This window comes from Protomyctophum parallelum (assembly GCF_964188405.1).
Source record: "Protomyctophum parallelum genome assembly, chromosome: 10".
In the NCBI taxonomy this organism is placed as follows: domain Eukaryota; kingdom Metazoa; phylum Chordata; class Actinopteri; order Myctophiformes; family Myctophidae; genus Protomyctophum; species Protomyctophum parallelum.
In genome coordinates, this window is record NC_139704.1 from 30,230,260 (window position 1) to 30,256,823 (window position 26,564).

The window sequence follows — 26,564 nt, forward strand, 5'->3', positions numbered from 1 at the left end:
CCCTCAGCCTTGTGTCTGTCTTTGAGAAGGTATTAGTATGTATTTACCCTCGGCCTTGTGTCTGTCTTTGAGAAGGTATTAGTATGTATTTACCCTCGGCCTTGTGTCTGTCTTTGAGAAGGTATTAGTATGTATTTACCCTCGGCCTTGTGTCTGTCTTTGAGAAGGTATTTGTATGTATTTACCCTCTGCCTTGTGTCTGTCCTTGAGAAGGTATTAGTATGCATTTAATAGAAAAAATAGAGTCTGCAACACTGGTATGAAAAACTCAGCTCCACTGGTTTATTTGATTCAACGTTTCGATCCCTTAGGATCTTCTTCAGGAATAGTGTGACAGGGAATGGGTGTGTACCTATATACAGGAAGGGGTACAACTGATTGGCTCTAACCTCCTTGAGGTATATTGGTATTGAAAGGGTCCAACTGCCACCTAGGGGTGGAGACATTGATGTTCTACTCCTTCAGCGTGAAACTTTTTGGATGTCAACCCTCAATACTGTTAATAAGGGCTTGAATGAGTCTTTCGACATCAGACCATTCCTATAATTGTACATTTATTATGAGTCTCTCAATCCAGTATACCTTTGAGTACATTTGTGGTGAATTTATCCCCCTTTTTACTTGAAGGTTTTTAACATGATTTTAACTCTTGCAGTAGTACAGTGTGCATGCCCCACACTCTATTATGTTTAGGCACTCACCTGTTACTGTCATACTATTTGTATCTCACATGTTCTCTTTCTTATCTGTAGGTTGTCGGATGATGTACTCTGATGGAGTGCCCCTCCTGAAGAACTACTAGTCCTCATTTGTTCTCAGCATCGGACACAATTGGTGATAATTAAAGTAATGGTCTCAGCTTCCTCACTAGGAGCTTTGGGACTTTATCCCTTTTTTATTTTCAACATCAAACAATTAATAAATGAGTCATCTGGAATTTCAAATAAGATTTTTGTTATCCATGACAATCTTTTTGTGTCCTATCCTGAAATCAATGTGTATTATTGTGCTTAAATATTGCATATTGTGTACACATTCTGTACCTGTTGTATTTTTGTATTTGTGTATATTTAAACCTGTCATGTTTATTATTAGTATTGTGACATTGGAAACTGGCTAATTGGTTTGGGCTTAGGTGGCATGAGTCACCACCCATCGTTAGAGCCAATCAGTTGTACCCCTTCCTGTATATAGGTACACACCCATTCCCTGTCACACTATTCCTGAAGAAGATCCTAAGGGATCGAAACGTTGAATCAAATAAACCAGTGGAGCTGAGTTTTTCATACCAGTGTTGCAGACTCTATTTTTTCTATTGTACTGCCTTTTGTCTAGCACCTGGGCTAGAGTGGAGGTGCATGCTCTATTTCCTTTGTTAGTTTGCTTTTGAGCTTGTTGCATAGCACTCCACAGACCAGACTCCTGTCCCATCCTTTGAGAGGGACCCGACAGTTTGACAATGGATCCCAGTCAACCCTTAACTGGGACACATGGATACTTATCAGGTACTTTTGAATTCAGCAATGCTGACTACTCTCGCATCATGTTGACGGACTCACTGTTCACCGGCTCCAGTGTTTCCAACGTGATGGACACAGAGACACTGAGAAGAACCATTACTAAACTACAAGCCAGAGAAGCACGCACGTACCTACATGCCGTCTCTCTGAGTGACCATGTCCGCAACAAAGTGATCCCGCACGGGCTGCGCATACAGATAGTACCTCAATTTGGTAAGGATAATGAGGCTTTCTGTGATAAATGGTGTGAGATTACGAACAAATGCTCTTTTGATCTCATGGTTCTTACTATTGAAGAGCTGTCCGAGCAACTTAAGAAAGTCAGGGCAGAAATTGAGATCTTAAGAAAAGATTCAATTTCAGAGATTATCACTCATGAGAAATTAGAGACTATTTTTAAAGACTGTGAAGAACACAAACTGTATGTGGAAAGAGACACCACAAACAAGAAATTGAGAAAATTTGAGAAAGTTAAGTTTGATTATGCCAACAATCTGGTGTACAAATGGAGAATCAAGGACCAAGCTGTCCCAGCTACAGATGCCCAGGCTCCAGCCGCCCCAGGTCCAGGAAGAGGACACTACAACCACAACTATAGACCTCACCGATACAGGAAACAAAAGCAGCGCGGCCCCAGGCATCAGGTGACTGACTACTCTTCAGCCTCCTCCATTGGGATCGACTCCGACTCCAGCAGTCACAAGACCCAGTCCCAGAGTGGCCCTTTTTTAGACAACCATCCACACGGCGACACACGACCCCCCCACCTCCCCCTCCGAGGAGGAAGAGGTGCAGGAGGGGCCAGGGGAAGAAGTCAAAGAGACCCTCATTGGACTCGCAGCCACAAACGGAGTGCAATGTAATCAACTTGTCAAGTAGGTCCATTACAGACACATGCTTAGCAGCTCTTAGTAAGGGCTTGTCTTTTGTACCTACTACCCAATGTAATGATTTTGACACTTTAGTAGACTTTCAAAAATTCTTCCGCAATCTTAGACTGAGGGAATTCTTTTCTAATGTAAACGGTAACAGGGTACAGGAGGTTAGCTCAGAAAATACACAGCCTCCATTAGTTAACCCTGATGATATTGCTGAGCCCAATATAGGGCCTTTGAAACAGTTTAAGAAAAGATCTACATTTATTCCACCTAAACATAGGAACTCATCCATAGACACATATTGCAGACTGGTTGAAAGTGAAGTGTCACAACTCTTATCTAAGAAACAACAGTATAAGGTCACTAATAACATGGCCAAGTCACAACGTGATGCTTTGTTAGAATTAAAAAATGATAAATCTGTTGTTGTACAGTCTGCTGACAAAGGGGGTGCTATTGTCCTCTTGGACAGAGTAGCATATGTTGGTGAAATACATAGACAGCTCAATAATGATGTGTTTTACCAAAAATTGAATGGCAACCCCACTATAGAGTTCAGGAACTATATTCACAGAATTCTTGAGCACTATTTAGAAACAGGAGATCTCAATAAGAATGAATTCAACTATATGAAGGTTGACTGCCCTGTTACACCAGTGATATATACCCTGCCCAAAATTCATAAAAACTTTACTGATGTACCTCCAGGCAGACCTATTGTTTCAGGGATAGGCTCTCTTACAGAGAAGATTTCTTCATTTATTGATTATTTCCTTAAGCCACATGTTTTTGCACTACCCTCTTACTTAAGGGACTCAAGTGATTTCATTCAGGTCCTACAAACCATAGAATCAGTTGACAATGAGTCTTTTCTTGTTACACTAGATGTGGAAAGTTTATATACGAACATCCCACACCAAGGTGGTCTAGAGGGAATTGAACACTTTCTCAATCAGAGGGTTGAAGTTATCCCCAGCACTAAATGTTTGAAAGATCTCACTGAAATAGTGCTTACTAAAAACTTTTTCTTGTTTGAAAATGACTTTTACTTACAAAAATGTGGTACAGCTATGGGTAGTAAGATGGCACCCAATTACGCTAACCTTTTCGTTGGGCTCCTTGAAACTGAGTTTATTTTTGATTCCAGTCACAATCCGTTTCTACAACACATTCAGTTGTGGAAACGTTATATAGATGATATATTCCTTATCTGGACTGGTTCTTCTACAGAGTTGACAGCCTTCCACAACTTTTTAAATGACAGCAGTCATTCTTTAAGGTTCACCATGGCCTCTGATCGTTGCCGAATGAATTTTCTTGACATTCTTGTCATTAAAGAAAACAACAGACTAAACATGGATCTGTATAGGAAACCGACAGACCGAAATGCCCTGTTACATGGTGAAAGTTATCATCCGACCCCATTGAAGAAGGGCATCCCTATGGGTCAGTTCAAACGGGTACGTAGGATCTGCAGCTCAGATCAATCATTCACTACACATGCAAATGACCTCCAAAATCGTTTTGAACAACGTGGGTACCCAGATGAATGGATCAAACCTGCCATAGACAAATTCAGTGAATGTACCCAATTAGATTGTCTTAAAACAAAGGAGAAGACTGATAAAGCCCAACAAATTAACTGTTATACACAGTATTCTCCATTAGGGAGACATTTCGAAGCAACGATCAAAAAGCACTGGCATATCTTGAGGTCAGATCCCTCCCTAGGAAGAACCTTTTCTGCCCCTCCTCGCATAGTCTACAAAAGACCACCTAATCTTAAGAACCTCTTGGTTAGGTCACATTTACGTCAGGAGACACCCACACATTTTTTGTCTGATGTTCCAGATGGCAATTACAAGTGTGGCAGATGTGCACAATGTGGTTTCACATCTAAATGTCATACATTTAATCACCCTACTACAGGCAAGACTTTTAAAGTCAAGGGCATTATCAGCTGTACGACAAATAATGTGGTCTATATGCTTAAGTGTGTGTGTGGGCTTGCCTACATAGGCAAAACTCTAAGACCCCTTAAAACCAGAATTTCGGAACATAGGAGTGACATAAGAAACAAAAATTTCAAAAATCCTGTAGCCCTACATTTCCACCAAGCCCAACATTGTATTTCCTCCTTGAGGTATATTGGTATTGAAAGGGTCCAACTGCCACCTAGGGGTGGAGACATTGATGTTCTACTCCTTCAGCGTGAAACTTTTTGGATGTCAACCCTCAATACTGTTAATAAGGGCTTGAATGAGTCTTTCGACATCAGACCATTCCTATAATTGTACATTTATTATGAGTCTCTCAATCCAGTATACCTTTGAGTACATTTGTGGTGAATTTATCCCCCTTTTTACTTGAAGGTTTTTAACATGATTTTAACTCTTGCAGTAGTACAGTGTGCATGCCCCACACTCTATTATGTTTAGGCACTCACCTGTTACTGTCATACTATTTGTATCTCACATGTTCTCTTTCTTATCTGTAGGTTGTCGGATGATGTACTCTGATGGAGTGCCCCTCCTGAAGAACTACTAGTCCTCATTTGTTCTCAGCATCGGACACAATTGGTGATAATTAAAGTAATGGTCTCAGCTTCCTCACTAGGAGCTTTGGGACTTTATCCCTTTTTTATTTTCAACATCAAACAATTAATAAATGAGTCATCTGGAATTTCAAATAAGATTTTTGTTATCCATGACAATCTTTTTGTGTCCTATCCTGAAATCAATGTGTATTATTGTGCTTAAATATTGCATATTGTGTACACATTCTGTACCTGTTGTATTTTTGTATTTGTGTATATTTAAACCTGTCATGTTTATTATTAGTATTGTGACATTGGAAACTGGCTAATTGGTTTGGGCTTAGGTGGCATGAGTCACCACCCATCGTTAGAGCCAATCAGTTGTACCCCTTCCTGTATATAGGTACACACCCATTCCCTGTCACACTATTCCTGAAGAAGATCCTAAGGGATCGAAACGTTGAATCAAATAAACCAGTGGAGCTGAGTTTTTCATACCAGTGTTGCAGACTCTATTTTTTCTATTGTACTGCCTTTTGTCTAGCACCTGGGCTAGAGTGGAGGTGCATGCTCTATTTCCTTTATTAGTATGCATTTACCCTCGGCCTTGTGTCTGTCCTTGAGGTATTGGTATGTATTTACCCTCGGCCTTGTGTCTGTCTTTGAGGAGGTATTGGTATGTATTTACCCTCGGCCTTGTGTCTGTCTTTGAGAAGGTATTAGTATGTATTTACCCTCGGCCTTGTGTCTGTCTTTGAGAAGGTATTTGTATGTATTTACCATCGGCCTTGTGTCTGTCTTTGAGAAGGTATTTGTATGTATTTACCCTCGGCCTTGTGTCTGTCTTTGAGAAGGTATTAGTATGTATTTACCCTCGGCCTTGTGTCTGTCTTTGAGAAGGTATTTGTATGCATTTACCCTCGGCCTTGTGTCTGTCCTTGAGAAGGTATTTGTATGTATTTACCCTCGGCCTTGTGTCTGTCTTTGAGAAGGTATTAGTATGTATTTACCCTCGGCCTTGTGTCTGTCTTTGAGAAGGTATTTGTATGCATTTACCCTCGGCCTTGTGTCTGTCCTTGAGAAGGTATTTGTATGTATTTACCCTCGGCCTTGTGTCTGTCTTTGAGAAGGTATTTGTATGTATTTACCCTCGGCCTTGCGTCTGTCCTTCAGAAGGTATTTGTATGTATTTACCCTCGGCCTTGCGTCTGTCCTTGAGGAGGTATTTGTTGGGGATGGTGAGGTAACAGCGCTGAAGCCGCCGCCGTTCCCGGTTGGGTCCCTCCGTGGGGTCCAGCTGCCAGGACGTTGGGTAGGAGGTATGGTCGTACCAAACAGCACTAAAAAACACACACAGTTCAACATTATAGCTGTCATATAGAGCTTATTTTAATAATAATAATAATATAGCATTTTTATAGCACTTTTCCAAGTGCTCAAAGCATGCTACATTCATTCATACATTGGGAGGTGAAGAGGTGAACAGTCGACGCCAGCGTCCTCACTTCCCACATTCACACACCAATGGTGGCAAAGCTCACATCGACCAACTCATTGGAGGCAATGCAGGTTCAGTGTCTTGCCCCAAGGACGACATGTAGACATTCTAACAGCGGGCGAACAGCGGCGACAAAAATCTCCTAGTGGTAGTAAAGTAATTCCTGCTGTCATTAACCCATTTTGGGGCGGGAACCCCTTTTGGTGTTTTAAACATTATGTTATAATTTAGCTATTGAAAAATAGCAGACCTACAAGCTCGCTCGTAGCGCGCCACTCGGTGGCGTGCTATGAGCTTGTAGGTCTGCTATTTTTTTTTTTATCGTGAAAATATTTATTTCAGAAAACTGTAGGATTTAGAAGATTTTTTTTTTATTTTGTGGTCAGGTCTAAATGGGTTAAAACGTATCAGCGCTCCACGTGGAGGGCAAACAAAGCAACACATGAATTTGATTGCCAGAATACCGATACCAGAGAATAATATTTATAATATAATACAAAAAGAAAAAATATCTTATTTTGTAGTCCACCGACCGGGAATAATTTATAGCTATCTAGCTATAATATATGTCGTGTTGTGTTTATGGCAACTCCAAAGCAAACTCCACATGCCCCAACATTTTATTTACCTGCCATAGTGTCAACCCCTTACTCCTGTGTCGGATCAGTGGTTAGACTGGCATATTCACCGATACAGATATGACCCGATATGACCAAATGTTTTCCGATGCCGATACAGTATCGGGACATCTCTACTCATTACACAGCCCTTTGGCGCTCACCGGTCATGTGTGAGTTGCTGCACCAGCTCCTGCCAGTGCCGGCTGGCGCTCAGGTCGACCTTGTAGAGGCCTCTGATGTGCTGGATGACCTTCTTCCGTTCCATGCCTTGACGCAGAGACACGTTCTGGGTGATGTCGGCGGCGATCTTGGAAATGTCCTTTGACTTTCCGTCCAGCCGCTGCATGAGACTGCGTCAGCAGAAAGAGGACAGAAATGGTAAATGGTGCATTTATATAGCGCCTTTATTCAAGGCGCTTTACAGAGATTGTGCATTACATTCACCCATTCATACACCGATGGCAGCGGAAACCATGCAAGGCACCAACCAGCACATCAGGAGCAATTAGGGGTTCAGAGACTTGCTCAAGGACACTTCGACAGTAACTCTGGGGGAGCCCGGGTTCGAACTGGCAACCTTACGGTTACCATACCATCCAGGCACTCTACCCCTGAGCCACCGTCGCCCAGAAAGAAATGGAACAGTTGCATCGAGAAAATAAAGAAAAAGCAGATAAGAACCGATACTTTGCTGGTATCTATCTGCTCTGTGAGGAAAACCAAACACAGCAGGTCAGGAATACAACGTGACTCACCCTCTCTGCGTGTTGGACATTTTCTTTTCCCACGCCGCCTTGCTGGTCTTCTCCTCGCCCTCGTACTTGATCTTTTCCTAAGATGAGATGAAATGAAAAAAATCACAAGTCGTTTCTCGAGGACAAGTTGGTACTGAGATGCATGAGGTGGAATATTGTTTCCCTGGCCTAGTTAGATAAACCGCCTATAGCTTTGGGCTGTTGGCATTTAGAGGGGAGAGCAGTTGGAGCACACGGTACTGCTAAAGAGAACGCTTAGAGAGGCTCATCTAATGAGGAATGTTCATCTTTAGGAATAGAGTCCAAAGGGAAGCACGCAGATCTCACAACATTCTACAGGTGGTGCTGAACAAAAGATCATATTTACAGTACAGTGAAAACACAGATCTAGATCCCAGGCACTTTATTTGCAGAGAAGAAAATATGTTGCTACCCCGCAGTGGCGTGCACAGACATTTAGAGGGGCAGGTGCTCAAGTAAAAAAAAGGGCACCTTGTGCAGCGTGTGGAACCGGCCGGTTGCCTTAACCCATTTTGGGGCGGGAACCCCTTTTGGTGTTTTAAACATTATGTTATAATTTAGCTGTTGAAAAATAGCAGACCTACAAGCTCATAGCGCGCCACCGGCGCGCTACGAGCTTGTAGGTCTGCTTATTTTTTTTAATCGTTGTGGCGCAAATCATTGAATATATATTTCAGAGCGAACATTTTTAACTAAATATTTGCTTCTGGGGGGGTCCCTGGAACTACATATTTTGAGATGGGGGGTCCGTGGCCCAATAGAGATAATTCTGGGGGTCCTTGACATGAAAAAGGTTGAACACCACTGACATAGAAACATTTTATTTATCGACCTCAGTCCAAAATGGGTTAATAGTGTGAGATGTATAGATTGTGGGGCCTAAATAATATATTAGAAGCTTTTTATCAAGAATGTATCAATGTCACCATTGTCCACATACTGTACAGTGTACACTGTACAAAAAACAAACAAAAGGGCACATTGCCAAAAGGGCAGGGGGTGCTCTAGCACCCCCTAGTGTCTAATACTGTCTAATAATCTGTGCACGCCACTGGCTACCCGTGTGGGTCTCCGTCAGGTGTTACCTGACTGGCTCTAGGTCAGTGTGCGGACTGCCTTCCTTTTCACCCAGCGTTCACCTTTAATCGCTGCCCATTCGAAAAGAGGAGACCTTTATTTTGTGTGCATTCATTTACCTCTTTGATAGCCTTGAGCATCTCGGGTTTGTGCGGCGCGTTGGGCGGTATGCATCGATGGCCGCACAGCTTCAGCGAGGTCATGAAGATGCCCACGGCGCTCTGCTCCTCCTTGGAGAGGCTGTCCTTGTGGTCGTGCAGCATCTCGTGCAGGTAGAGAGCCAGCTTAGGGCCGTGCTGAAAGACACAAAGAAAATCACACCTGTGTGAAGGGAGTGGTGCAAACTCCGTGTGGGGGTCCCCGGGGGTGGGGGTTCCAGGCCCACAGGAACTCACCCAGGGTGCCGGGCCGATTCCCGTGAGCCGCCCCGCGTCCGAAACGGTTGAGAAATGACAGTTACCGTGTGGGGGGGTCCATCTACTGCTCCCTCTACTGTACCCTGTACTGTACTGTACTGTAATGGCACACCCGAAATCACCATATATACAGTTAATATGTGCATGTGTGTTTGTGTCTGTGTTAGGTTGTGACAGGGTGTTCAATAACACCAACAATAACAAAACAAAAAACCTTTTAGACTAAAATGTTAGGAAGGGACAAGAAATCCAGTATTCATTTTACACTTAAAAAAATAGCAGATCTACAAGCTCACACGCGCGCACATGCACAATTGCGCGTGCACACACACACACACACACACACACACACACACACACACACACACACACACACACACACACACACACACGAGAGTGACCGAAGGCTTCCATGGCAACGTCACGTCGGGGCTGATGGAGAGCATCAGTCTGGATTATGTCAGAGCCGAGGCCACTGTACTGTACTGTACTGTACTGTACTGTACTGTACTGTACTGTACTGTACTGTACTGTACTGTACTGTTCAACCTGCTTTTTACTCAGTATGTTTGAATCAAAACTATTGCTTTCAGAATTTGGTCGGAAAAAAATATCTTTTGACTCTCCAATCTACAATACTGGTCAGGATTGTGCCCAGACTGATTGCGTTAACCCATTAAGTCCTAAAAATAGGTCTATGAAGTATAAACGTAGTGTCTCCCCAGGCCCGGACCCAAACTTAAAGGGACACTTCACCCTTTTTGCAAAAAAAGATATGTTAATGACGTTTAGAACACTTTCCCGGGGGTCTTTATGTGTGTAATATGTGGTTTTAGATATTTTAGATTGTAGCAGTGAGCCCAGTGTCTCTGATGTCATGGACACTGGTCTCACTTCCTTCCTGGACTACAATTCCCCAAATACTTTGGTGCACTGCTCCTCCTTGTGGATAGGGGAGGTCTGTCTTACTGAGTACACATGTAGTCCAGGAAGTAAGTGATCCCAGTGTCCATGACATCAGAGACACTGGGCTCACTGATACAATTTAAAATATCTAAAACCACATATTACACACATAAAGACCCCCAGGAAAGTGTTCTAAAGCTCCTAAATGTCATTAACATATATTTTTTAGCAAAAAGGGTGAAGTGTCCCTTTAACCAATTCAGCCCCCTTTCAAAAATAGAGAAAATAGCCGCTCACAACGTGTGCACATACAGTAACAGCTTATAGATCTGGTATTTTCACTATTGTAAATAAATTAGTTTCTACAAGAAAATTACATTTCTGAAATACTAAACAATATATATTATTCTGACATTTTTACATTTTGTGAAATGTTTGAAAATTGTTCAAATTTTTTATTTACAAAAAAATTGAGTAGGAAAGATTTATATTTACTGTATATTTAATGTTTGGACATTGAATTATTCGATTATTAGTCTGCACTGAAGAGACACTTGTTTTGGAAATTAATAGTTTGTTTTTGAAAAGCGCTATATAAAATTCAAGTTATTATTAATAATAATTAGAGCAATTCGAGCTTTGTTTCTCTCACCTCTAACCCCGGGCTGAGGCTCTCCCTGAGGATCTCCGAGTGCTTGGCGTCGAACACGAACTCCAGCGCCTCCTTCCTGTCGGACAGCAGCAGTGCAGGGCTCAGCGTGTGGACCAGCAGGCGTCCGATCTGCACGCGGAACGTGTCCCGACACGACCACAGGATCCTCCGCCACTGCTGGTGAGGGGCTCCACCCCGCCCGGTGCTGCCCTGTGGTGGGGGGAAAAGGACTCAAAATGTTTTACTGGTGAGGGGCTCCACCCCGCCCGGTGCTGCCCTGTGGTGGTGGGGGAAAAGGACTCAAAATGTTTTACTGGTGAGGGGCTCCACCCGAATACTGGACAACTCGCCCCGGTGCTTGCCCGTTTTTCCTCCCGGATTTTTTTTTCCCCAGTGAGGGGGATAACTTTGTAATATGCTATTGGCTGTTTGTATTCTTTTTGGAAAAATATAAAAAGATACTCCTGTGGAAAGGCTATTATTTGACTTATATTGAACCTATAAACAATTTAGTATTATTTAGTATATGTAAGGTTTTGCCCCCTCAAATGGTACCTCGTCAGATAATCCCCACATATCCTACAACAACTTCTGTGAACAGACTTCACTGTAGTAGCTTTTCATAAATTATATTTGTACTTAGGCTGTTCTGCTGTCATGAAAGTTTATAGTTAGAGAAATTCAAAGTCCAGCCGTCTGCTGTCCAGCCTCTCCCACCCCTCACTGGGGAAAATTCTGGGAGGAAAACAGAAACGGGGCGAGTAGTCTTGTTACCCTCCACCCCGCCCGGTGCTGCCCTGTGGTGGGGAAAAGGACTCAAAATGTTTTACTGGTGAGGGGCTCCACCCCGCCCGGTGCTGCCCTCTGGAGGGACAGGGGTGGTGGGGAAAAGGACTCAAAATGTTTTACTGGTGAGGGGCTCCACCCCGCCCGGTGCTGCCCTAAGGACGGACAGGGGTATGAAAGGTTTTACTTTAGAGAATGTCTTCTAAATCCTGATAGTTTTCAGAAAAATCTATGTTTCTATATCAGTGGTTCATACTAACTCAAGTAAAGTACAAATACCTCAAAATTGTACTTAAGTACAGTACTTAAAGGACCACTTCACCACTTTTCAACCTATCTTCATATAATAGGTCCTCACTAATAATCATGATAAAATGGCACAATCTTTTTCTACTCAGTCTGTGTCTCATAGGAGGGCTGTGGGCAGTTTAGAAACTGTCCTCCAGTGACATCATCATTAGGCAGATTTTTTTTTAAACAAGATTGTCAATAATATTATATTTAGTCTTAGTTTTAGTCATCATGCATGTAGCTTAGCTTTCAATTAGTTTGTATTCAGTTTTCGTCAGTGAAAAAAAAGGTAGTCGACGAAATCAACACTGCTTGTAGACATTTTGGATGCTAGGGTTCATAATGTGGTCACATTGAACTAAAATAAAAAGGCTAAAAGACCAAAACAGGCCTGGGCCGTGGCTCAGTGTTCCAGGCACCTTGGCCGGTAGATCTACAAGCTCATAGCATGCCACAGAGTGGCCCGCTAAGAGCTTGTAGGTCTGGTATTTTTGAAAAATCGAAGAACCACTGACATAGAAACAGCTTTTTCAGAAAACTGTCCTTTTCAAACAGACATTTTTAGAATCTGATCTCAGGTCAAAATGGGTAAATGAATGTCACCCCCCCATCTCTCACCCCATTTCCTGTCAGCCTACTGTCTGTCCCTCTGTAAAAAATATAAAATAAAGGCGAAAGCCGCACAAGACAAAAACTAAATCCTACCAGGCTGATCTTGATTCCCTCCATCATGAGTTTGAGGATGTCCTTCTGGAAGCTCTTCTTGCTGGCGGGGGGGAGGGGGAAGGGGATGGGCGAGTGGGCCGAGCCGGCGGGCGTGGAGCCGCTGCTGCCCTCGTCCTGGGCCTGGTCGCCCGGGTCAGGGGTCAGCAGGTAGCCCGACGGCTGGTCAGGGGAGTCGGGGATGTTCAGGAGGTCGTAGAAGTCCTCGCTCACTTCTACGACGAGAAGAAGGGGGAGGAGGACAATAAATAAACAAATGCTGAGCAAAAAAAGGACAGATGGAAGCAGATTTTATTTCAGGTACTTGTTCTTCCGACACTCGTATCAACTGGCGCTGTTATCTTGCCCCAAAATGCACCCACTCAAAAGACACCGACTCAACAATACCGTTGGAGGGGTTGAACCTGACACAGAGGTCATCATAATCTCATAAAAAGGAGAAAAATTGGTTTTGTTTTCAAATTTATGGATTATTCTTTTATTTATTCAAGAAATTACTTAATTTGGTATTAATTCATGAAAACATTAGCTTTTTTGGGACAGTTTTTAGATTTTATTTTAAATTATTATAATAAAAAACAAAATATTAAGGGTCCCATAAAAATGTGTCTGCGACCCACAAATGGGTCCCGACCCAGTGTTTGGTAACGACTGCTCTAGGCGCCAACATTGCAGAGTACATTGTAGTCAACACTACTACCGTATACCCAAGAATAAGACCCTGTCATTGCTGTGTACCATGTGAGATGAGCCTGAATAAGACACTGTCATTGCTGTGTACCATGGTAGATGAGCCTGAATAAGACCCTGTCATTGCTGTGTACCATGGTAGATGAGCCTGAATAAGACCCTGTCAATGCTGTGTACTGTACCATGGTAGATGAGACTGAATAAGACCCTGTCATTGCTGTGTACCATGGTAGATGAGCCTGAATAAGACACTGTCATTGCTGTGTACCATGGTAGATGAGCCTGAATAAGACCCTGTCAATGCTGTGTACCATGGTAGATGAGACTGAATAAGACCCTGTCAGTGCTGCGTACTGTACCATGGTAGATGAGCCTGAATAAGACCCTGTCATTGCTGTGTACCATGGTAGATGAGCCTGAATAAGACCCTGTCATTGCTGTGTACCATGGTAGATGAGCCTGAATAAGACCCTGTCATTGCTGTGTACCATGGTAGATGAGCCTGAATAAGACCCTGTCAATGCTGTGTACCATGGTAGATGAGCCTGAATAAGACCCTGTCAGTGCTGCGTACTGTACCATGGTAGATGAGCCTGTTGACGGCCAGCACCACGAGCCTCTGCAGGCGTTGCACAAACTCGGTCTCGCTGGCTCGGATGGGGTTCTCCTGGCTCATCCTCCTCTGCATCATCTGGTTCAGCTCGTCGCTCGCCACAGAGCGCATGCGGGTGAGGAGAGAGTCCGACTGGGCCAGGGAGAAGCGACGTCGGCCTGGGGGAGGGGGGGGGGGAAGGGTACAACGAAGAAGTGCATTAGACTCGAGAGGAGGGCGACATTTCAAAAGTTCAGGGAGGGCAAGGCAGTCATGCAACGACCTTATGAATCATTATCGTCGGGCTTGGATGATTAGAAAGATTCACTAATCAAAACAACATCTGTGCTGAAATCTGTCAACAGTTAATTAGCAGATGCACGCTCGCACACACACACACACACACACACACACACACACACACACACACACACACACACACACGCACACACACACACGGGCACCAGTAATGCACAGAGGGTACTGTACTGGGCAGATTAACCCCCAGTTTGAGGACCGGGGCAAAGGGTGAGTTTCACTGCAAAAAAAAGGGAATAACATGTCCCGTGGAACGGAAGATGTTTTCCCTCCTCCGCGGAGCGGAGCGTAGAGGAGAGGACAGGGATGTCCACCGGCTACCTGACATGTAGGACGGAGATCCAGAGGGGGAGGAGGAAAGGGGGGAGTCCTGGGAGGAGAGGAAGCTGAAGGGAGGGGACAGGGGGATCTGCCCATAGGAGCAGTAGTGCTGTCTGGGGGGGCGGGGGATAATGGAGTCTTTCATGGCGATGGAACCTTTTGAGCCGTGGGAGGGAATGGGATGAAGGACACAGCGGTGAGAAAACTTTCACAGGACAAACTCCATCAAATGAAATGTGACAAACATGTGACAAACAATGTGACAAACAATGTGACAAACACTTTCACAAGACAAACTTGAATGAAATGTTCAATAATTAAGTTAAACTCTGGTTGAAATCATGCCAGAGGTGCAAACACTAATACAGTACGTTAAGGCACATTTTAAAACTGTTATTGCTTGTACTTAGATTAGATGTATTTATATTTGTATGTAAAAGATTGTTTTAGTTAGATGTTTAGCTGTATAGAAAGGCCTAACCAGGGACTGGGGTTGCAAATTAGCCTTGGCTACAAACCCTATGTACAATGCAACGGTTTCATGTTTTTACAACTTGATACATTGTTTTTTGTATTGTCCCTGTTAAATAAACGTATAAATAAATAAATAAATTAATTAATAAAATAAAACTACTTGGCACTTTGTAAATTAAGCATATAAAATGGGAGACACCGACTCCCCCGAGGCGTTTTGATTCGCCCGCCATACCTGCGATGCTCTTGCGTTTCTGGTAGATGGCGTGATGCGGAGAGCTGGGCACGTTGACAGAGCTGCTCAGCTTCTGGGGGTCCTGATTGGCTGTGGTCTTAATGAACTCTATTGCTGACTGGAGGACACGGAACTGCAGCGCCACGGCCATCTCTGGAGAACCAATCAGGGGATTGTAATGTAGTTTATACAGACATTTCATTCAGTACACTTTGTTAAACACTTTGTTTTTCTTTTCCTGGTCTTCTGATGTATTGTGATGTTTTTCTATGTGATTGTATTACTCGACGACACTGAAAATGAGTTTGAGTTACTCAGTGTAATTTCGAGAATAAATAAAACTTGAATGAAAAGAACACAACATTACAAATGAGAAAGGGAGTGAAAGACTTGACATTTAGAGCGACATGAGCACATTTAACTTCCTCTGCGTACCCCTATTAGAGAACCACACATTGACACCTTTAAATGAAGTGTGAATCGTGGTACCACTAAAGGTGCCACAGAGGCACCACGGAGGTACTCAAGTGGTATCACTGCCAGTCTCAACCACTCACCACTGTAGCTGCCAAGAGTACAGTAAGGACACATCAATCATGTTTTTGTGAATACATTTCCTGCCTCACCTCGCGTGCGGCGCATCTTGCTGCTCTGCATGTACCCCAGGAGAGTGATGAGGTCCTCGATGATGCGGAAGTATTGGGACCCCGAGGAGCTGCAGGAGTGGATCGTCACCGCCACCAGCAGCTGCTGGATGTCACACACCAGCAGCTTGTAGTCGTTCAGGGGGATTCTGCACGGGGAGAGACAGGAGGGGAACATTAAGCCCAGGGACCGAGTCAGTCAGTCAACTTCTATTCCACACATCAATGAAGTTAAACGAATTAATGTGATCCACGATTTAATTCATGGCTCAACGGTTCGAACTGAGGCCAATTTCACAATAATAAATAAAACATGTTCTAGACATTCTAATGGTCACAAAAAAACATATATTACAGTTATTATTATTTACTTTTATCAGGGTTAAAGGTCAAAGGTCATAGAGTCCAGAGATTTTTAATTTGTGTGAATTTCAGCCTCTGTGGGGGGTATTTATGTACAAATATCATGACCAATGGCATCAATGATGGCGTTTAGGTGAAAAAAGAACATTAAAAAATGTATTAATTTAAATATGTTGTATTATTACAACGCTGTGTGTTACAGGGTTAATCGGATTATGACACTTATTTAGCCTACCTTATAAATTCGATTTGAGCTTCTTTTAGACAACCAAAAAAAAAGCATTAAAGATGAATAATTCATTAAAAAATACATCCAACAATATTTTGGTTCTTGATCCTCATATACATCAGTAGTTCCCAAAGTGGTGCCCCTAGGGGTCCTTGAGAGAGTTCCAGGGGGTCCCCAGATAAATGATAATTAGGAACCAAATGGACTCTTATGGGTCTGTAACTCAGAGAGTGTACAAATGGAACCAAATGGACTCTTATGGGTCTGTAACTCAGAGAGTGTACAAATGGAACCAAATGGACTCTTATGGGTCTGTAACTCAGAGAGTGTACAAATGGAACCAAATGGACTCTTATGGGTCTGTAACTCAGAGAGTGTACAAATGGAACCAAATGGACTCTTATGGGTCTGTAACTCAGAGAGTGTACAAATGGAACCAAATGGACTCTTATGGGTCTGTAACTCAGAGAGTGTACAAATGGAACCAAATGGACTCTTATGGGTCTGTAACTCAGAGAGTGTACAAATGGAACCAAATGGTTCTAACAGGTCCATATGGTTCACACGGCATGGAACAAACTCAGGCAGCCTCTGTAGACATTTTAAAACACAGCTCAAGACCCACTTCTACACTCTTGCTTTTAATTGATCTTTAAATGTTTTTGTTATTCATATCCTCACTGTATTGCATTACTGCTATTATTTTAATGCCTTGCTTTTCTTTTATTTCTTTCTCCACTGCTCTGTAAATAACTTTGAGCTGCATTTCATGTCATGTAAGGTGCTATACAAATAAAGTTAATTATTAATTATTATTTGTACACTCTGAAACACTGGAATAACTTTACTATTGGGGGGGGGGCAATTACAGACAATTTGGGGGTCCTTGAACATGAAAACGTGTGGGGGGGGGAATCACCGTAATACAATGACTCACCCATTCTCCATGCCGTTGAGGGTGGAGAGCGTGTTGTAGAGAACATAGTACATGACTCACCCATTCTCCATGCCGTTGAGGGTGGAGAGCGTGTTGTAGAGAACATAGTACATGACTCACCCATTCTCCATGCCGTTGAGGGTGGAAAGCGTGTTGTAGAGAACATAGTACATGACTCACCCATTCTCCATGCCGTTGAGGGTGGAGAGCGTGTTGTAGAGACCATAGTACATGACTCACCCATTCTCCATGCCGTTGAGGGTGGAGAGCGTGTTGAAGAGAACATAGTACATGACTCACCCATTCTCCATGCCGTTGAGGGTGGAGAGCGTGTTGAAGAGCACGTAGAGCAGGCCGTGGTCCAGGAGGATGTCGGCCAGCTTGGGGCAGGCGTTGATGAGCTGCAGCAGCATGCACAGGATGTTGTGCACCAGCGCGTTGTCGTACAGCGAGTTCTCGATCAGCCCCAGCACCGGGATGATGCAGCGCTTCCTGAAGGGAGAGATGTTCTCCATGTCCTCCAGGTCCAGACTGGGTGGGTGAAGGAGAGGTATTTATTAATCACAACTCAAATGAAGGAATTCATTATTCATTATTGGCCAAACGGGATGGGAAAATGTAGTTCCTTAGATCAGTGGTTCTCAAACCGTCGAGGGCAACGTCCCCCATCCAAAAATAGTTTGAGAGTTTTGCGTTTTCAAAAATGTGCAGAATTAGCAGATCTACAAGCTCACAACATTTGATGGCTATTTTGTATTTTCACTACTTCTTAAATTGTATCGTTTCAATTTATTGGAATTTCTTAGAATTTTCTTTTATTCTTTCAATAAATTACTGAAAAAGATAATTGAATTTGTTTTCAATTCATGAAAATGTAGCTTTTTTTTGGGATTGTTTTGAGTTGTTTTTTTTTGTTTTTTTGGGGGGTAACAAAGGCGTTGTCTAGCAACCGGGCCAGGACTAAAGCTTGGTTTTCAGCCTAGCCGTTTCATATCGATATAAAGCTTAAAAAGCTGCAGTGATATCACGGCTTCGGCAGACAACGGATCTTGATTACACAGATGCGATATTGCGGCTTCGGCAGTAAAAAAAAAATTAGGAAACAAAAAATAAATGGACCCGTAAAAAATGTGTCCGTGACCCACATGTGGGGAAACAGTGCCTTCTTAGACACCCCCCCCCCTCCCCCTCCCTCGATGTCATACAGCAGACATCCCCCTGATGACTCACTCGTCCTCGAGGCCCACCGGCCGTCCAAACAGCATCTCCAGAAAGCACTCCAGCAGCCCCTGGCTGCCCTGGTGGAGGTACAGCTGGTTGGCCAGCAGGGAGAAGCCATGGTTCTTCAGGAACTTCTCCTTCTGCTCCTTGAAGGCTCTGCTGAAGTAGGCGTCCAGCAGCTGAGAGAGAGAGAGAGAGAGAGAGAGAGAGACCTTAACCTTAACCCATTTAGACCTGAGGACGATTCTACAAATGACTTCTAAATCCTGACAGTTTTCTGAAAAACCTCATGTTTCTATGTCAGTCGTTCTCAAACATTTTCATGTCAAGGACCCCCAGAAATATATGTAATGGGCCGCCGACCCCAATCTGAAAATATGTTGTTCCAGGGACACCCAAGAAGCAAAGATATGAGTTAAAAACGTTTGCTCTGAAAGAATATATATATAAAGATTAATAGGTTAATCTTCTGTAGTGTGTATTTTGTTTTAGCCCACTGTAGTAAATTAGGTTAATGATAATGTCCATTTTAGAGCCTTGTAAACGTCATATGAAAGCCTTATACTGTACTGTTACCATCATAATAGTTCCCATAATCTCAGTAAAGAATGCCTTTTTGAGGGCGCTTTAGTGACAGTTTTGTTTTACATTGCCCTGATATTGAACTCGCTTTTTTGCTCGCTGACCAAAAACATATTGTCCTCTCTCTCACTCAACCACAGAAACCCCCAGTACACTCTCACTTCCTCAATGCTCACTCATTGGGGACTTTCCATCTCCATTTTGGCCCCTGTCTGGGGTCACATTTAATCCCATATGAACCCTTAGATTGTGAAAGTGAAAACAAATGTGAAAAGATCATGTGCGTGTGCATGGGTGCGGTGGTGCTGGTCTACTAAATAAAGTCCAACCCAAAACATCTACAAAAGCAAAACCAACGCGATATTATTCTGAACCTTCAGACGGTATTATACCTTCATGACGCCTTGCTGGATGAGAGGCGAGGAGTGGTTGACCAGGACGATGAGCGCCTCGGGCTGGATGAGCTTGTCCATCACCTCCTCCAGCATCAGGTCGGGCAGCAGCAGCAGGACGCCTCTCAGGAGGTCGTACAGACCGCAGCAGATCAGAACCAGGCAGTCCTCTGTGCTGGACCTGCTGCCACAACGGGGCAATACAGAACAATGTTTGACACATTCCTTTGACTTTTAGGTTTTCAATAGTTACGTGGAGGATTTTTTAGGGGGCGCTAGCCGTTCCAATCCATGGCTATTCCCATTCTACGTACTGTGAATACAAATTTCAATCAATCAATCATGGCTTTTGAAGATTGCGTCATATGGCAGTCTAAGACAAGTCTTTAAGAGGACTTAAAGCCGAAAATCGTTTACCAGCCAAGTCTATGGACTTTAATGTTTGTTTAGGGCAGATCGGACAGGACATGAACTACAGACACAAAAAAACAAAAAAAGACAACTAGATAAAGTGCCAATCGGCACAGGTCTCCACCAGGATTCTTCCTCAGCCTAGTGGGAATATGCATGCACAGTTTCATCGCAATCGGACGCTGCGTTGAGGAGTTGTGGCCATTTGCTACTCCTGAAAACTGTAGGAGCCAATCGTGGCCAATCAGGATGGAATATGAGAAATCAAACAAACCTGTCTTGATCACATGACTATGGAGATGATGTGTACCGATTTGCGTGAAATTTGGATAAAATCTGAAGGAGTAATAATAGAAAATGTGTTTTACATATGTCGGCCTCCTGGTGGCGCTATAAAGAGCAGATGTGAAAAATTCCAGACAAAGATTTTTCCTTGGCCTCTAGGGAGTTGGCATACAAAGTTAACCACAGATCCGTGCAGTTAGAGGTAAAAACACTTTTTGGCCAGTTATAGCGCCACCTTGAGGCTGAGTTGAAATTGTTCATGTGGCATTTTGTCCTCTGCCTAGTGGGAATGTGGGTGCACAATTTCACGTAAATCACGCGATGTGTTCAGCATTTTGTTTGAAACTGAGCACTCCTGTGAACTTTGGAAGCCAATCTTAACCAATCAGGATGGAGTGTGAGAAATCTGAAAGAGCGGTTTCGTTGAATGGCTGTAGAGAGACTGTGTACCAATTTGCGTGATGTTTGGACAAAATCTGTAGGTGTACTGTGCAAAAACTTGTTTTGCACAAAGCGGCCTCCTGGTGGCGCTATAACAGGCCGTTCTGGAAAGTTTGGGGCAGAGGTTCATCGTTGGCATCCAGGGAGTGTGTGTGCAAAATGTGGCATCGACCGGGTTAACGGTGGCCGAGATTAGCTGCTAACGGACGGACGGACGGACGGACACACGGACGGACGGACGGAGTGCAAAACATACTCTCCCCACATGCCTTCGGCCTGGTGGAGACAAGAAGATGGCTACTATGTGTGCTATGTATGAACTGTATGTCCTCCTTCCTTCCTTCCTGAACTGAACTAGGGCACTAAATGACAACTATATATAAATACAGTACATATAAATACATCTTGAAACTAATTTAGTTTCTTGGCTGCCACCTCGTCATGTACAGTAGCAGCCAAGTCTATGGAGTAAAAACAACAGATCTGTTGACTAGGTCTTAATAAACACGACGTTTATACAGTTGTAAATGAATTTATTTTCAATACACCGGCTGAACATGTAAACATGGTTCCCTCCACAATTCACATCTGAATACCTGCTCTCACTGCGCATGCGTATATCATAGTTGCCCGTTGCCGTAAAGGAAACTATAGAGAACTGTCGTAAAGTGTACAATAGATAACAACACAAGTTAACAATCTCCCTCTTCTTTCTTTAAAATAAAAAAATAGATTCAGTCATCCCATAAACCAAGTGCAAAGAAGAAAAGTCAAATAGAAAAACATTCAAGAAAAATAACAAAATACAAACTCTCCACTTTATCTCTTTTTTTTTTTTTTTTTTTTTTTAGGCTGGACGCCATAGCCCTTCACAGAGTGCTTTCAAGAGCACTAGAGGTGACGCTCCCTTTTTAGTCAGACAGTCAGCGAGTTGGGCTTTCGTCACTGACCAGAGCACCTTTTTGATAGTTTTACTCTGAACGAGCTCTTTGATGCCGCTTATGTCTAACCGAAGTCTCTTCTCTGTGACCTGTTTAGTGGACTTAAGGGCATCGTAAAGGGAGTGATTGTCAGTCACACAGACCAACCCGGGAGCATTCAATTCGGCAGTCCCAGTAGTGAGCTCAGAAAAGAGGGTGGCAAGGAAAATTGCATTGTCAATTCCATCCGACATGGCAAGAGTCTCTCCCGCAAGTGTGCTCCGCACTACACGTCTGATCCTCTTCGATTGCCAACAGAGAGGAGAAAACTTTCCGCTTTCCCCCATGAGTGTGATCAATGTCCCCCCTTGTGTACCTCCATCTGGCAAGTTCCCCAGCGAAGCATCACTGAAAACAGTCAAGTTCAAAGCATCATTATTACCCAAATACTGAAATTTCAGAGTAACCTTTTCAGCTTTAAGTTTACGAATCACCTTATTTGCATCATGAATGGACTGTACAGTAGAATTTTTTAGAATGGATGCCAAAATACAGGCATCAAACATAACATCAGGTCTGGTTTGCCTTGCAACCCAAAGAATTTGTCCTATTTTTGATCTCAGCTGCTCTCTTTCAGTTTCACTAAGAGCTGAATCTCTTTGTATAGCACGTGCTGGCTGCATGTGGATGAGTTGCATGTTGTCAATATAACTCTGCTGATGCATCTCTATGACACCATTTACAGTGACAATATCCAGTCCCACATAGCAGAAATTCCCATGTTCCTCACGTCCCACATGGAACGCAGACTTCAGTCGAGGAATCACATCAGTTACAAAGTGTTGTGAGCCGGCCCAGAGAAAATCATCTACATGACATGCCAGTACACCTTTAACTTTGCATTGGTCATCTAACCAATAAAAGACTGCAGGATCCACTTTTGACACTTTAGCACCTGTGCTCAGCATGATTTCTTTCACTCTATTATACCAATAAAGTGATGCATCAGCAAGACCATATACACATTTCTTTAGTTTCCATAGAATCCCTTTACTGTTTGCTTCCGGGGGTGGGCGGACATGAATGTCCCTTGACAACTCCATGCCCTGCAAAAAGGCAGATTTAATGTCCATAGAATGGACTTTCCACTGATTTTGGCAAATCACTGATAGCAATAACCTCAGGGATTCAGAGGCACAGGTTGGTGAATCTTTCTGCAGCTGTTGAGTATTAAACTCTTCAAACCCCCTGGCTACAAGCCTAGCTTTAGGTACAATACCCTTGTCAGTTTCTTTTAGACTACAGACCCAACGGGTGGAAACACATTTCTGGCCTGCATCTTCAACCTCTTCAAAAACATCATTATTATTCCAGTTGTCAATCTCTACTTGTTTTGCTTCATCAAATGATATGTCCTTTGTTATAAGAACATCAGCATCCCTGACTTCTGAATCGGATTCAATGTTGAGACTATTCACACGTGACAGATCAACCGCCTCCTTTTGACCATGACCCCCATCATTTTCAATAAACTGCAGGTTATACCAATTTTTGTACCCTCCTGTGGCTTTGCCTGCCCTATTAAGGACTTTAGCTCTACATAGAACACTTTCATCTCTTTTCATAAAAGTTACAGTCTGTCCTGCTTTTACCTTGACACTTGCAGAAATCACAGGGTTATCATCACAGACATTGTGCTCCATTCCAGTTTGTGTTACATCATTTTGAGTCACTAAAGTATGTGCTCCCTCTCCTGCATTGGACTCCCTGTCACTTTCCTGTTCGTTGTCTGTGTTTTGTTCAGTAAATGAGCTACCTGTGGCTCTGTTCACCACACCTGTGTTTTCACTATCTGCTGCTTGGTTCTGTACAATTGTCTCACTGTTTGTGTCATTGAGGACCTCATCTTGAACACGTGTGTGTATCTTATTAAGCCTTAAGTGATGTACTCTAACAAGGATACCACCATGTCGTACAAATACAACAGCCCCATCCTGACCAATAACTACCCCTGGTCCCTTCCACTCTGTACTGTCAGCTCGTTTGTAATAGACTTTGTCTCCTGTCTCATACTTTTCATCTGTGGGTCTGAGCTGCTTACGTAGTGCTCTCCTTATCCTCTCTGAACATTCAGATTCAGTGAAAGCTTTCCTAGAAGCATGCAACGCTGATATGTGTTGCCCTACCCTTGCACTTACTGTAGTGCCTTCTAGTGCAGGTAATTTATCAATTAATACAGAAGGAAGGTTAGGGTTTTGACCAAATACCAGTTGATGTGGGCTATAACCATGAACACTGTGCATACAGTTCTTAGCCATGAGGGCCCAGTCTAGGGCAGTGTGCCAGTCACATCCGTTTTCCCGTCTCACCTTCAGGAGGATGTCAGTGAGAGTCTGATTATGTCTTTCCAACAGCCCGTTGCTCCAGGGGCTGTATCCTGCTGTTGTCCTCGTCTCGATGTTGAAGTTTTCCGCCATATCTCTGAACTCTGCGTTATTGAACTCTCCACCGTTGTCGCTGTACAGAATACGAGGAGGACCGTGAACACTTATCCATGTGTGGATAAGGGAGTTGACTATTTCAGAGGCTTTCTTCGTTTTCACAATACTTCCTGCGCTGAAGCGTGTGAATTGGTCAATCACATGTAGATACCATACTCCTGGCTCCAACTCGTGCAGGTCCACCGCCACGGTTTCATTATACTCTGAAGCTAGAGGCAGACCAACAGCTGGCTTCGGCTTAGCTTTGCTGTATCTCTGACATATGTCACAAACATGCACTATTTGTTGCAAAATAGTGAGGCAGTCCTTGTCTTTGTTTCCCGAGCTATGGATTAGCCTCTGCAGCCTGTCTGCAGATGCGTGGCCAAACTGTTTGTGTAGCTTGAGAAGGACTTTGCGCTTTTCGGCTGAGGACATGTTTTCTGTCACTGTCAGGGCTTCATCTTCAGCTGTCGCTGCAAGTATCATGTCATCTTTCATTCGCTGTGTTGTGTTATCTTTGTCTCTTATGTCTACACAGTAGTGTCCTGAGCTAGTGAACTCAAGAGGAATCTGCTGCTTAAACATTACTGCTCTGTCATTCTCCATGTCTAAAACAGTTCCTGCCTTCTTCAGTGAAGATTTACTCAGTAACAGTGGAATGTCAGCATTGACCACTTCAGCCTCAATGTGACATTTTGTGTGTCCTATTTTAGCAGGTAGTTTCACTTTTCTGGTGGAATATACCAAGTTGCCATCTCCAAAACGAAATGGTCTGGAACTGGAATTTTCTGTCTTCATCATTTTGTCTGCCTGCTCTTGACTAAGACCATTAACAAAACTGTCAAGCCATTTCTCCCCACATACAGTACGAGTGCATGCAGTGTCTATGATGGCGGATCCTACTGATTCAGTTATGAAAATCTCTGCGTCAGACATGGGGTTATTTGTCAACAACGTGATGTTAACTTCATCTACATTTTCGTCTTCAGTTAATCTTACTTGTTCGTTCTTCTTGTGTGGACAGTCCTTGGCCCAATGAAATGTGCTTTGACACACAGCACATCTTGACCGTTTACCAAACTTATCCAATGGGTTGGTGCCTGGCAACAATGTCCTTTCACTCCTTTGTTGAAATGTCGTGTTCCGTCTTCCTTGTCCTTGTCGTTGTCGTTGTTCAGTGAAGAAAGCTGCATCCTGATTTAGTTGTATCCCGCGTGACGATCCTGGCGCCGTCTTCCCTCCAAAAATCCGCTTGAGTGCCGACTTCATCGATGCAAACTTTAAGTCGGGGCACGCCGTTAGTGCTAGTTGTCTGTCTTTTTCATCGAGGCAGGCCGTGTCTAACAGCTTGAAGGCTAACACCGCATCTGGAAGCGCCATGTCGTACCTTTTGATTCGGTTGTAACGCTGCTCAAAGTCGATTATGTAATCTGCCATGGAAACCGAACTGTCTTTCATTAAACGATCAAACTGAGAATACGCTTCGTACGCGCGGTCCTTTTCTTCTTGCTGAAACACGCCGTCCAGTTTAGCTAATAATGTCTCCATACCAGTATCATTGTCCAAGTCTTCTGCTGATATCTCCATCGCGATTTCCCTGGCTCGTCCTTCCAGTCCCAAAGCCACTGCAAGCGCCTGTTTCTTCTTGTCGAGTTCGGTAACTCGCGACCATATGTTGACTTCATTTTTCCAACCTTCATACGGCTTGGTTTCGTCAAACTTCGGCGGTACTCTGTAGTTTGCAGCCATCTTCAAACCATCCTCTGCTACCAATGTTGACTAGGTCTTAATAAACACGACGTTTATACAGTTGTAAATGAATTTATTTTCAATACACCGGCTGAACATGTAAACATGGTTCCCTCCACAATTCACATCTGAATACCTGCTCTCACTGCGCATGCGTATATCATAGTTGCCCGTTGCCGTAAAGGAAACTATAGAGAACTGTCGTAAAGTGTACAATAGATAACAACACAAGTTAACAAGATCTACCAGCTTGTAGCTGCTACTGTGCAGGAGCATCAGAGAAGTGTACTGTACCGGTCATTGGAGTCGCTCTTGCTGTGGGCCCGGTCGTACCCGGGCGAGTAGGTGTAGCTCTCCCAGTCCTCGGGCAGCGTGGAGCCTCGCTCGGCCGTGGACGGCCAGCGGCCCACGGCCAGGGAGCCGTTGGGAGCCGGGAACGCCAGGCCCAAACTGGCCAGGTTGCTCTGGCTCCTCTGGAAGGACTGGATGCCCTTCATGGACACAGACACAGACAAGACAGTCAAAATGGGTGCTATGGCAACTGGTATTGCATACTACAGATAATGAACCGATAATGGTTCATTATGGCGATCCGATC

General features: G+C 43.6%; 1 protein-coding gene across 1 annotated transcript in view; it reads right to left on the minus strand.

The window, feature by feature from the left end:
- Window positions 1–26,564, minus strand: part of lyst (lysosomal trafficking regulator) — a 147,308-nt gene that overhangs the window by 22,764 nt on the left and 97,980 nt on the right. The window contains 14 exon segments of the mRNA XM_083774566.1: window positions 6,129–6,274; window positions 7,214–7,402; window positions 7,808–7,884; window positions 9,025–9,201; window positions 10,880–11,089; window positions 12,662–12,894; window positions 13,949–14,140; window positions 14,601–14,756; window positions 15,310–15,462; window positions 15,936–16,102; window positions 17,783–18,013; window positions 18,713–18,882; window positions 19,678–19,858; window positions 26,261–26,457. Of these exon segments, the coding sequence (XP_083630692.1) occupies window positions 6,129–6,274; window positions 7,214–7,402; window positions 7,808–7,884; window positions 9,025–9,201; window positions 10,880–11,089; window positions 12,662–12,894; window positions 13,949–14,140; window positions 14,601–14,756; window positions 15,310–15,462; window positions 15,936–16,102; window positions 17,783–18,013; window positions 18,713–18,882; window positions 19,678–19,858; window positions 26,261–26,457 (2,479 nt within the window).